The sequence below is a fragment of the Morone saxatilis genome, unplaced genomic scaffold (genome assembly GCF_004916995.1).
Source record: "Morone saxatilis isolate NCDOM2014 unplaced genomic scaffold, NCSU_SB_2.0 Contig24, whole genome shotgun sequence".
Taxonomy (NCBI): domain Eukaryota; kingdom Metazoa; phylum Chordata; class Actinopteri; family Moronidae; genus Morone; species Morone saxatilis.
Window position 1 is genome coordinate 11029630 of NW_023339807.1, and position 13898 is coordinate 11043527.

At 39.1% G+C, this 13898-nt stretch overlaps 1 protein-coding gene across 2 annotated transcripts in view; it reads left to right on the forward strand.

The window, feature by feature from the left end:
- sntb1 (syntrophin, basic 1) overlaps positions 1 to 13138 on the forward strand; it is a 38099-nt gene extending 24961 nt beyond the window's left edge. Inside the window, exons 6-9 of one of the 2 annotated variants that reach the window (XR_004797074.1) lie at positions 548 to 744; positions 8169 to 8398; positions 9115 to 9211; positions 10483 to 13138. Coding sequence is in view for 1 of the 2 variants with exons in the window: in XM_035672161.1 (XP_035528054.1) it covers positions 548 to 744; positions 8169 to 8398; positions 10483 to 10575 (520 nt within the window). In the remaining variant the exon portion in view is untranslated. The remainder of the gene's footprint in view (positions 1 to 547; positions 745 to 8168; positions 8399 to 9114; positions 9212 to 10482) is intronic. The other variant, XM_035672161.1, reaches the window with a different exon arrangement.
- Positions 13139 to 13898: the final 760 nt, after the last annotated feature.

Here is a 13898-nt window from a genome sequence, read left to right on the forward strand (position 1 = left end):
AGTTTGGGGGCTCTGATGGCAAATGCTCTGTCACCTTTGTTTTTCTTAATCTCGTTTTGGGAACCAAGGAAAGCTGCATTTAAGGGCCTCAGGGCCGTGGAGGCACATGGGGGATTAAAAGGTTAAAGTTAAGGCATCAAGTTATTGCATTTTAATCGTTCCATTGGGGCAGTTACTTAGGGCACTACACAGTGCATACATTTTACAATTCAGACTCTCAACAAAATGGTAGTCTTATTGCTTTTGAAGTCACTTTTGATATCTCGCCTTTGTTGGCTCACTAAAGTTTTATCACCAGAAACTTTGCACAAGATGCTATGAACTGTTTAGTATGAAAACTCCACTGTGAGAGGGGGTAAACAATTCTTATCGTATCGTCATAAGAAGAATGTGTTATTAATCAACATGGTTTGTCATTAACAAGAAGTTTCCTTTCTTATACAGTAGCAATTGTCATGACAATGAAACTTTCTTTATTACAATGACAAAAATTTATTTTCCCTTCCTCATGCTATATGACAGTTTATACGTGTATGTGTTTATCCAGTCTGGTCCACTCTGGCCCTGACCGGGGGTCACCTCACTCCGGCACAGAGCTGTTCTTTGCCACTCGGACTGGCACGAGACTCGGCATCGAGACTCACCTGTTCCGGGCTGAGACCACCAAGGATCTGTCCCTGTGGACCAGACATATAGTGAACGGATGTCACGCCTCAGCTGAGATGATCAAAGAAGTCACTACGAGTGAGTACTGATACATAACACATTAACCATGAAACTATACTCAGATTTAGTAACTCAAAGTATGGAGAAAGACATAGAAACACACACACTTGCATGAACAGAGACAGGAACACACACACAAACATGTATGGAGTTAGCAGCCCAGGTCAGTGTGCTGGATTCTGAGTTGCTTCCTCAGATGTGTTCAGGCATGCTTCAGCAAAACATATCCATCGAGATTTAAGAGGCTGCAACGGTAAGTACTGCCTGAGGTTTTGCGAGCCTAAAATAAAGTCTAAATCCAACACATGAAGCCAAATGTATACATACACGCATACAAACTCCCATGTCCACTCATACACTGAGCTAGAGGAGGATTTGTGATATAATTTGACAACCATATGGAAGATGTGGACAAAGCACTTGCTATTTATAGAATGGAATGCTATTCTATGTGTGTGTGTGTGTGTGTGCGCATGCTGTTTGACATTGGGATTGGCCATCCAGGGAATTCCAACAGAATACCCCCCAGAACCACCACCACCACCTTTCTCTCTCCCTCGCTCCCTCTTTGCTTCCCTCTTTCTCCAGGCTCAAAATGTCCTGGGAACTGCACTTCTCCCTTGGGTCCCCCTCCTCTCTCCCTCTATGAGAACACTGTGCCAAATTAAGTTTCACTTCAGACTCCACTCATACAAAACAGCGTGTATCCAGCAGCAAATGATACATGAGCCCTACACTACATCCTTGTTGTCAGGGCTGTTTCTACATCATTGATTGCCTCAAGACTCTTGTTAAAACTCTCCTAAATGGTGTCTATACTCATTGATCCAGGTGTAAATGATACGCTGTGATTAGCATAGCAAGCCTTCATTCACGTCTGCAGCGCTCATTTTAAATTTAACACTCCAAGGTTGTTTGATAAAAATCAGATTTTGTATGTCATGGTAGTTAGCAAGGAAATGTGACAGTTAAAACAACGTCTTATTTAATCCCATGACAAAACGCTGTCTAGACTGAAGCTAGCTGCACAGTGTCGACATGCTGCAGCTTAAATGTGGCAGTGAAATCAGCTGCTGTATTGGTGCACCAGCCCTACCCACCTTCTCCCTGTGCAGAAGCCCATCAACCAGGATGAGTGAAAACCTTTAGTTCTGTTTTTCTCCATACAACATATGTGTCATATCGTCTGGTTAAAGAGCTACGCTAACTTGCACTAGCTTTTGCAGTCTGTTATTTGCTTCTGGGCAGGAAGCGTAAGAGCCGTAAAACCAAAACAATAAGCTAAAAGACGCTGAAATGATCCACAGAGCTCCGAGGACTTTCTGAAGTCACTACAAGTGACACTGTTCATATAAACATAGTCATTTGATCCATTGCAGATATAACAATATTAACTAGTCCATAGCCATGCTTGCAGCTCTGTGCAGCTGTGCCTAGGCACAGTGGTGCTTTGAGCAACATGCTAATGTTTAGGATTTTACCATATTCACCAAAAATACTAATAGTCATAATGTCATTAGTTTTTCGGGTATTAGTCATAAAACAAAGTATTATAGCGTACAAATAGAATTTCTGACCTGTTGATGGAGCTACAGTAGATCTAGCTACCAGGAGTTCACCAAAGATCATCCTGATTGATGTCTACAGCAAATTGAACAGCAGTACATCCACCTCATGTGCTAAATGTGAGGAATCACCAAAATCATTCATCCTCCGGGGTTCATGAACGCCGGTACAGAATTTCATGCCAATCAATTCAATCGTTTTTGAGAGATTTCAGTTTGGACCAAATTTGTGGACAGACAGAACAACGTCACCATTCGTAGAGGCATGCCTCTACATAAAAATATTTGTTACAGCAGCTTTAATTTTGTACTGTGATACTGATTTGGAAAACAGGTCGGTGACACAGGCCAAAAGAATAAGAAAAAATGGGAATGGTTTTTAATATTTATTGCTCAATATTCTGTCTGAAATGGATCCCATAACTTTTCTGAAACAGATTGATGTTAGCACCAAGCCCTCAGTTTCTCGTTATGGAAGTAGAAAAGTAATTTACACTTCCCCGAGAAGGAGTGTGATAATGCATACAAAGTGCATTCACTCATTTTTCAGCAGTTGCCACCTGAGGAGTCGCTGTGCTGACCTTGTCAGCTTTTCATCTGTGTAACATTCTGATAAATCATTGTGATGGTTTATTCACTGTCAAGGCTCGTGATAAAGATTTGCTTTGAAGATAGATCAACTCGCAATCACTCACTGGGCAGCAGGCCATTCTTAGAGGGATTTTAAAGGGGAAAGTAATTTGTTCAGCTCTGAAATTAAATTTCACAGGCACTTGGCCTGCTGTCATTTCTGTTATTATGATGTCCAAGGTGACTTAAACTTTTCTTTCAGAGGTTATATTGATATTTTGAGCTGTTAGCAGAATAAGGCACTGCATAATATGTAGTCACAGCATCAAGGGCTAATCCCTGTTTATACGCACAGCATATCTGTTCTCCTTTTAAAACATTTGAAATATTGGTTGAGAAAACAATCTCACCACAAGGTCTGCCCAGCTTTGCCAATGAGCTTTTGCCCATTGATCATTGTATTGCAGATATTAAAGTTTCTCTTTTTTAGCACTTACATGAAATAGATTTTGGTAAATACGCTTTTTCCTGCATAGATTTAGATGAAAAGATGGATTCCACTCTCATGTCTTTTTGCTGAGTTACCTTACCCTAACTTTCCACAAAGAGTGGAAATGGCAGGGAAACAGCTAGCTACTCTCACTGCTGTCCAAAGGGAACAAAATCTGCCCTCCAGCACCTGTGACTGACATTTTATTTCTGTCCTGTTCAATCTGCACAAAAACCAAAGTGTAAAAACCTCAAGTCAGTCATGGTTTATGGGTCTCGTGTGCACACAGTCTTTATGATTAGCTACATTAACCACTGCTCAAAACCCCCAGAACAGCTACTAAATGAACCTTGTGTTGTTTTCTCAACTGCTGTGGCTGAGTTCAAGAATAAACTTAAAGAAATAAAGAATAAACCACAGAATAAAAACATTATTTTATAACAAGCTTCAGGATTATGTATTTAAAGTCAGTAATCCCACTTCTCCCTGCACACCCACAGCCTGCTCTGTAATGTTATTGTCAAAGGTGACAGCCGTAAAAACGTGTTAAATTGTCTTAGAGGTCGACTGGGTCTTCTTAATGAACAGGTAAACAACTTAATGACTTTAAAAAAGCAATTCTACCTCAGTGGTTGTGCAAAATTAACCTAGTAACCTGCTGTGACATTTGTGAAGTTTAGCACATTGGGATACATTTTCAAACTATGAAGTACTTTACCTGCTGCTAATGTCATTTTTAAGTTTACAGCAAATGACAAATTGCTGTCCTGTAATAACCTTTTAGCGTTTCCACTTGTGATGGTAACAGAGTTAGTGTCTCCCTCCTCTCTCACTAACTCTCTGACCCTCATTCATTCAGCTCCTCTCTCTGTCTCTCAGTGTTATCACTCTCTGCCCCTCCTTCCCTCCCTCTGTCTTTTCCACTCACCATCAGGCAGAAAGAAGGGCTTTTGTTGCAGTCTGAAAAGCCCCTTTCTCTGTGTGTGCCTGTTTGTGTGTGTGTGTATGTGTGTATTCTGGTGGGAAACCCTGCTTGCCCCACAGATCAAGCCTCTCAGGTAGAAGAGTAGAGTTTCAGGTCTAATTTTCACGTCTGAACACAACAAAGACCTGGCACTCTTTGCCCCATTTACAACTGTTATGCCATTAGGGAGACGTTTGTCCGGCCAGATTGTTTATACATCATTAGAATGATATTACACATTATGAGACTCATTTTTCATCATGAATGGGATGTCTTCAGGGTTCCCGGGATATTACACTTTATATTTGACTGTGTGTGTGAACGCCTCATTCTTCTATTTGATTTACAGTGTCCTTCTTATCATCATTACTTCCTGAAGTTGTAATCAACACACCTCTGTTGTTTTAGTGTTGCACAGTTGATAAGGAGGGGGGAAATTACTGTAATATACTGCTCTGCTCCTGACACAAAGCAGGAGTCTAAAATCCACTTACTACTATATTGGTGGCTTACCAACACCTCACCTTATCAATGGTGTTTCAAGCCTATATTGCCTCTGTGGTATCGCTATCCAAAAATATGCAGAATGTTGTATATTATAATAGATGATCGATTCAATGCAGTACTTTTGTTACAGGTCAAACAGATTATATTAGGCAGGATAATTGAAAGATAATTATTAATATTTTTCAGTCTATGATATTCCTGGAGCTCAACTTGAGAGAGATTCTGTTCTCTTTCAAAGCAGCTAACTTGTGTTTGACAAAGAAAGTTCAGGCAGAAAAAAATTACCTTTTTATAGAAAACAGTTACACGGTGAGACTTCGTGGGAAAGGCCCTCAACAAACAGATACATGAACATTAAATGTAAAAAATAAAGCACATAAGCAGTAAGATGAGGTGGCAGAGAAAGCTGGCAAAAAAAGTATCAACAGATTAATAGTGAAAAGGTTAGATCAGTTATAATGGCTGACAGTCAAGCAGCTGATAACTTTCCTGCTCTGCCTGAACTAAAGCTACGCTCCATTTATACTTGCCTTGCGCTCGACATGAATAAATCTGCCGTTTTTGTTGGGTTTATTTCAGTTTACTTTATCAGTGCACCTGTAAGAAGAATGACTTTTACAGCTGAAAACTTACCTAATAACCTAATATGACCCACCTCTGCAGCAGTATTTGGAATGTAAAAGTGTTTCATTATTTTGTTTCTGCTATACAAAAGTGAGATAATGATGTAAGGTTTTCATAAATGTTTAAAATGTGCACACACAATGAGATGCCAAATCTAGACAATCTAAACAATAACAAAATCAAAATCTATTTTGCTTGCGGTTGTGTGACTTGATTATATTGTTGTGCAGTACAAGCCTTCCATCTGCTACTCTGTGCAGGGTAAATTAAACTCACAAGAATTATTTGCGAATAGCATTTGACCATTTTGTGTGTGTGTGTGTGTGTGTGTACACATTTGCCTCTGTTGGTTTCATAATCGCCTTTAGATAAAGAGCTAAACGAGGAATGGATAGGGTGATTAGTGTGGTTTGACTGACGACATGGTAAAATAGTCAGAGAATTGGTCTGTTGACAGTCGGACAAAAGAAAGCAGGCCACAGTGAGCAACAACACACACACACACATACATATATGTAAACACACATGCAAAGGTATTCTGTAGCCCACAGAGGGAGGACACACATGCTCATATATGCATCTCCATGTCTCTTTCACATTTAGACACAAATGTACTCCTTTTCCTCATCAACATAGGGGCATTACACACACTCTCTCTGCTATATTCACACACACACTGCCATCCCTGTACATGCACACACATCCTGCTCAGGCTGTCAGCAAACAATGGAATAATAACAACTCTCCTCCCGCTCACTGTGTCACACAAACACGCCACTCGGTAGATCAGATGTCGTCAAGAGAGAGGAGCTCATGCTGTAAATGAAGTTTTCAGCATGCAGCCTTCATGTCTACCGGGGGGGGGTAGGGTAGAGCGGGGAAACTCTGCTGTCACGGCACTGAAAAATAAGACTAAATGCAGCTAGATCACACTGTGTGGAGACGAGACAGGTTTGTCATTACAGCAGAGGAAAGTAATGCGTAAATTGGGAGAATAGATAAAGATAGTACACTCAGCTTTCAGCCAGACACACGCTGTGAAGAGAGAGGGAAAGAAAGCGATGAGAGATGTTGTAGAAGAGATAAATTACACGGAGCGGGTTGGTCTCCACGTCAAGCAATTGTCACTGAAATGAGGTAAACTGTAATGTGTGATACGTGACACGCGTCTTAGGGCAGAATCGGGCTCGCTTTGATTAATAACTGATGTATTAACAAGAAACAATTGACAACTTGAAACAACTGTACAATATGTTTTTATAAGGAGAGCAATCCTCTGTTCTGAGATGCCAGTTTATTAGGTTCACGTAAAGCTAAAACTGTATGAGGTGTCTAACATTTAGTCTACCTCACTTATATAAATGGGGTTGACAAAATATTAGAAATACCTTAATTCTAAAGCACCACATACCTCTCTAAATTGTTAAACCTAAAACAGAACCTTATAACCTTCAAGAAAGAAAGATTTGTTGATATAAAAGTAGCGTATCATTAGTTTTAGCTTGATGTACTAATGCAACGGTTCCCAACCTTTTTCCCTTTTCTATCATTGAGTAAACTGATGACCCCTGACTAAGTGATGTATTTTATGGATATTTCAGATTGTATTCGACACATGCAGAACAACTGATGAACTGTACAATGAACCCAAATAGAGAACGCCATAACTGCAGGAATTTTGTGCAAAACAAGCAATTTAGATGAATTTTGAGCAGGTTATTTAGATTATATCCTATGAACACTGCAATCGAGATACGTTTTTCTGATATTTTTAGGATTTTTTTATATAATCCTCTGTCTGTATTATGGTTATTATATTGATTTTTAACAATTATACATACTTAATAGGCTTATTTTTTGACAAATTCAGGGTTTTCTGCTCCCTGATACTTGGCCGTTGTTCTAATGTGAGATGAGGCTGTTTAGCACTGAGTAAATATGGCTCTGTGAATATAGCTTGTGTTCAAGTTGTCTTTAAGTTCTTAAATAATAATTAAAACTTTAAAAATAAAAACTTAATTTGGTTTTCCTCACATAAATTAATGGAATTCTGAGATATAGGCCTACTATAGTATATATTTTTTAAGTTTTAGTACAACTCTTAAAATCAAGAAGACCTTGCGACCCCCCATGATGCATTGGCGACCCCTAGTGGGGGTCATGATCCTCAGATTGGGAACTAATGAACTGGTAACCAAGAGAGTAAATGAGCGGGAAAATATGGCTTGATGGTTTCAGTGGGAAATCAGTGGAAACAATATAATGTTGTCAAAATTAATCCCAAATCAATTAAAACTAATAAAACAAGTTACTGAGTTTTATGTGTTACTTGAATTAGTTCAAAAAGAGACTGTGCCAATGTCATTCATCTTTTTTATATTTATAGCATAGAAAATGAAAGCACTTTGCACAAACAACCAACCTAGTAACACAACACATTAATCATACTGAATGGCTCTGTCCTTCCAAAACAAGCCACCACTACTCATAAAAGTAAGAAGGTGAGGGATGAAATACATTTTGAAGTCCACATTGTGCATTTAAAGGTGTACTGCTACTTAGATAAACATCTGTAATTTATAGTCTAACTTTTACCTCATTGTAATTACTTATTCTATAATGCATGTACAGGGACAGATTATAAATACAGGGGAAATGAAAAACAAGGGGATTTGTTTATGACCATTTTATAAGCTAACATTCAAATCTATTATTCTTCCAGGTTGTCTATACCAAGGTCAGGAGTGTCGGCTGGTGATCCACTATGAACAGGGCTTCTCTGTGCTGGCTGACCCCATACTGGGAGACCGGGAGAACAGGGAGGAGAGAGGAGCTCACACACCTACCAGGCCCCGGGTGCTCCTCTCCTACCCCTACGAAAAATTAAAGATGTCCTCAGATGACGGAGTTCGCATGCTCATCCTTGACTTTGGAGGGAAGGAGGGGGAGATTGTGAGTGTTTGCTATGAAACAAAATATTTATAATATTTAACACAATCCCAAAAAAACGACTCACCTTTCCCATTTTTAAGTTAAGCTGAGTTAAAATATTCTTCTTTGATTCTTTACTTTTTTGTGGTCATGTACAACTCACAGTAAATAGAACAAGTTCATACCAAATCCCAGGGGGTTTCAGAGGGCCTTCTGGGAAATGAAGAAAAACACAAACAAGAGTACAAGAATACGAGAGACAGGCAGAGTGAAAGTGGTGCAGGAGAGTAAATTACACCACTTCATCACAAAATAACTCCTGAAATAAAACAAACTTCACACATACGTAGGTCTTGGTAAGAGCGTTTGAGAAAAAATTGCCTGTCACTCACTGTAAGAGTTTTAATCTGTTTTCACCACTCAGCGGCTCACTGTATGGAGGTCCAGGTGGCCCGTGTTTCAGGGAGTAATCAGGACCATTTGATGTGTATGCCTGAAAACAACCAAGTACATTCTTACTATCCAATATGTTCATCACTTCTGTTTGAAAAGTTTGAGTTTTTAGCCTCTTCTTCATCTTATTTGACAATACTGATGTGAATATCAGTGTTTTATTACCTTTACTTGTAAAGTACACGTATACATTGATGTTTCATCATTCATGAAGCCATAGCACTGTGATTTACTGTATGCTGGAAAATAAAGCGACAGTAAAAACTAAAATATTTACTCTCTAGGCTTATGGGACTCTCTGAAAACTGAGATGTTTTATATCTGCACCTTGAACTGACTGTGTAACAGCCCACAAAGAGCTCCATATAAAACTTCTGTCAGGTACACTAATGTTTGACTACTCAGATTATGCTGAAGGCAAATAAGCAAAGACTTTAGAGCTTTGATTTGAAACCCTCTGTTGGCTACCTTAGCAGAACAGATTTTGGTATCTGTAACATTTCTGAATCCCAGCACAGCCATAGTCAAAGCTTCATAAAAATCCCAAGGCACTTGCGGATGTGGCTGAAGGCTCATTAGCTCTACATTTGAAAGTGGAATCAGCTCGGTTTTTTTCAAAGTGGGGACTATACTGTCATTACTTGGCAGGGACTATGTAGGCTATGTCTAATTTTGTCACAGCAATTGACAGTTTATCTCCCCCATACAGAAAATGTATTGTGGAGCTTGGACCAAGCCAAACCGTTGATTGTGGCTTGGAAAGCATTAATGAAATACACACTTCTGCTCTGGTTGATCAGCAAGGCAAAGTCAACATGCTAATATGCTAACAATGACAATGCTAGTGTACTGCGCAAGTACAATGTTTTGTGTTGTGTGTTAGCATGCTCATATTTGCCAATAAGCACTAAATGTAAGGTGCAACTGATGACTGAGCTGACACGAATGTCATATTTTTTTCCAGCATTTGGTCATAAGCCAAAGTATTGAGATTTTGATGTGATGATAGCACTGCATGAAAACCAACGGGTGGTGAATACTCCATCCAGTAGTCGAATTGGACCCAAGCATTGGACAGACTGACAGACCAACTGACATCCTACTCCTAAAGTGGGTAGCATGGTTAAAAAAATAAATGTATTTATCTAAACTCCTGAAAATCTGACTTTTTGGACTGGTAATGATGTGTAGGTCTGCTCATATTTCATTGCACTGGGTTTGCTTGACTTCCTCAGTGTTAAATTTGACCAACTAAACAGTAGTTTAAGTGTGCTTGGTTAAATTTCCCTATAGGCTTAAGGAACAGGATGTGAGTCATAGTACCGGTGAAATCACCCACTGTTGATTCAGGCTATGAACAGAGCTTTGTTCACAGCGATGTGGTGTTTGTGTGTGTGCACACTCCAGGACTGTCTAATCCTTGCCTCATGGGGAACTGTATTGACTGTGTAGTTAGTTTTGAATATATTTTTATGGTTTTATGTGCTTACAAACTCTTTTTTTCTTTTTCTTCAGTCCCCTACCTCTTCTTCTCTCTGTCATCCCATCTGCTTCTCTGAATCTTCTATTCCCTCCTCTTTACCCTGGTCATGTTTTGTATTATTCTGTCTTGTTTTAATTTTTAATTCTGTGGTTTTTCCTTCTTCCTCCAGCAACTGGACCTTCACTCGTGTCCAAAGCCAATCGTCTTCATCCTCCACTCCTTCCTCTCTGCTAAGATCTCCCGCCTGGGTCTGGTGGCCTGACCTCTCTAAAGGGACGTTTCACCTCCTTTTAAAAACAGAAATCCACTTTGTTTTGCCGCCTCTCTGCAGCGCGCATGCAGTACACCACGTCACACCTTCAGTCGGGGACCCAAGCTGAGTGAATGTAGCCTCTATCTGGAAACTGACCTTTTTTGGGTCTCGAATTCCAAGTTAAAGAAACACTGGAGAAACCAGATTGGTTTTGCCTTGAGCAAAATTGACAGATTTCTTTGGGATAAACCCTCCCTTTAAGGGCTGCATGGACTGAAGTGTTGACTGAAGAGCCACAGAGGAAAACATGGACTGGACTAGAAGCAGAGGGATGATATTTACAGAGGGACACATTTAAAGGAGCAGATTGGGCATTACTGTCACGTCCAGGATTGGAAGGACTGGACATGTGCAGCAAGGTTGAGATGAATTCACTTTTAATTCAATCAAAATGTAATGGCAAAACTGCCTTCCATTTACCAATTATATAATTTATTTACCATTAGCTCTGAAAGGACATTCTGAATTTCACTTGGTCATTTTTCTTCAACAAACACTTGACACACTGTGGAAAAACTTTATGCATTTGTCTTTGTTAGCGTTCCCTGAAATGTCTTGTTAGCCGTGTCAGCATTCATCATTGAAACTGGGAGGCACAATTGCCCGCAGTGTCCCACAATGTGACAGCTGACTCAAATTCAAAATGTCACAGTATTTGTTTAACAGGTTGCATACAGTGACCATCTGGTGGTCAAAGTATTTCAGTGTTTGACTGATTTGACAGTTCTAATGACTTCAAATATAATTTTTCAATCAACTAACATGAATTATAAAACACTCAAGCATTCAGATTTATTGCAATCACAATCGTAGGCTCCTGTTTATCACTCAAAAGCAGGGGAAAAAATCATATCCAACATATCAAAAAGTACAATAGCTTGTTACTGCAATTTTGTCCATGACACTGGGGATCCAAATGGCATTTACTGTTGTGTTTCTGACAAATGCAACTTCAGTTTCCACAGAAATACCAGTAATCCATATCATGGACGTTCATAATGAGGATACGGATGCTAATGATTTTATATGATTTGAATTTATCACTACATGTACCATAACCAAACAATAAGGTAATATTTATAACACACTTTGACAATAAAGTTTAAAGCAATAGTTCTTTTAGAGAAATAAGCTTTTAGCCAAGAGTTAGGTGACTGTCTGAAGCTACAGCCAGTAGCTGGTTATAGCTTAGCATTGTTTAATGACTGGCAACAGAGGGAAACTATAGTCCAAAGGCAACAAATCACTTTATATGTCTTTATATCTGAATTGTGCTATAGGCCGATTTAGTTTAAATCTGGAGCTGAACATACAATAATGTTTTGAATTTCTCTTAAAGAAAATAATCTCACCACAAGGTGCATTTAGTAGCTGTTCCGGAGATTTCAAGCAGCTCGTTTTACTATTTTAGCATAAAAACTGTCACTGACACGGTCCAAGAAATAGTCTGGCACACAACCTTCCGTAAAACCACATCTTTATCTTTTTACAGTTTTACACACATTTTTTGTACAGATGAGATGTAAGGTGTTAAATAGTGAGCTTCAGAAGTGATGTTAGAAGGAATTTTGTTTTTTCCATCTTTGGACAAAGGTTAGCTGTTTCCCCATTTCTAATATTTAGCCAGCTACTAGCTATGGCCTTACATTTAATGGACAAATATGAGAGTGGTATTGGTCTTTTTATCTAACTCTCGGTAAGTCAGCAAATAAGTGTATTTCCAAAAACGTGGACAGTGAGCTGTTTTTTGCCTGATTTACCAACTGAAATCCTCTCTGAACAACTGAGCATGTTTGCCTGCTTAAATGACAAACTACAATCATATTCTACCCCATCAAGCAAATCTGCCATGAGTATTTCTAATTTTCATATTAAAAACTGAAAATCAACCTGACAGTACCACAATCACCCCATGAAGCATTACTTGTATTTTTCTTTCATTATAGCAATGTAGCCATCATAGGAGTCTTCAACTCTGCTTTAGTCTTGCAGTTATCAGTGCAGGTCATTATCTGTTTGGTCATACAGCAGATCAAATCTGTGTACTGTCTCTGACTGACGTGGCTGGCTGCCAGGTCCTTTCCTCGTGCCTTCAGATGACTAAAACATCAGAATTTTTGAAAGATATTAATCATAGAGATCACAGGGATGATTGTGGAGCAACAATGTGACTTCTACGATGGCTACTTTACTTTTGGTAATCAAACATGTTTTCAATGACCATTTACACACAAACTGTGAACAATGATTTACACATTGTAATCCTACCACTCTCTAGAAGAAATATCTGTTTTGTTGATGCTAAAAGATAGTTGGAAGTATTGTAACACTTTTGTTCAGACAAGAATCCAGCACTTACTGATAACCTCAAGTGGAGAGAAGCTTTTTGAGTAAAGGCTGCTTTGATATGTAGAATACTCTGATGCCTTCGGCAGCTACTGTACTGTCACTCAGAATGATAAAGCTTAGTTTTTAACTCAAACGGTGCACATAAATCATGTATTTAACAAAAGTGACACGATGAGTTTGTTTTTTCATTGTTTTCACTTGTCATTTATTCATTTCTCATTACCAGAAAATACAAATCAGCAGAAGCAGCTTGGGAAACGTAGGCTTGGGAGAGTTTCAATTTCACTTGTAAATTACAGCTACAATTTGTTTGCTAATGATGCTGGGTCTTAATTATTTTTTGATATAATATTATTAGTAGGATAATACGCCATTTCCTTCTTCCACTTTCAGAATTGAAATGAACTCAACCCTACTATAAACACACACATTTCTCTGCAGTGCAACAAAGACAGGCAGTATTTAATTTCAGGGGCAGCTGGGATGAAAGGTGGTGCACTAATTTACTGCATATTAGGGACACTTTGAGAAGTGTTTTATTGCCCAGCTCAGCAGAAAGGATTCATGTGTCTTTAACCAAAGATTGAGAGTAATTGAGATTTAGGCAGCGCTTAACACAATCGTAACTCTTTGACAGTGTTTACTTGGCTGCTAGGTAATGAGCTGGCATCCTTTCTCTCTCCCCCTCTCCCCCTCTCCCGCTCTCACACACATAAACATGGATGGACACATTCATGTTATTGAGGGTAAGGAGTTAAGACCTCAAACAGTCATAACTCTTGACCTTGTTTAGTAGTTGACGTTGTTTACCTGCAGATTTTCCCACCTCTTTGTGTTTATCACCGTTTCCATTCTGTTCAGGTCGTTGCTGAATCAATTCGGGCTCTCAGTGGGACACTAAACGTCTGCACATTGCAATTGTT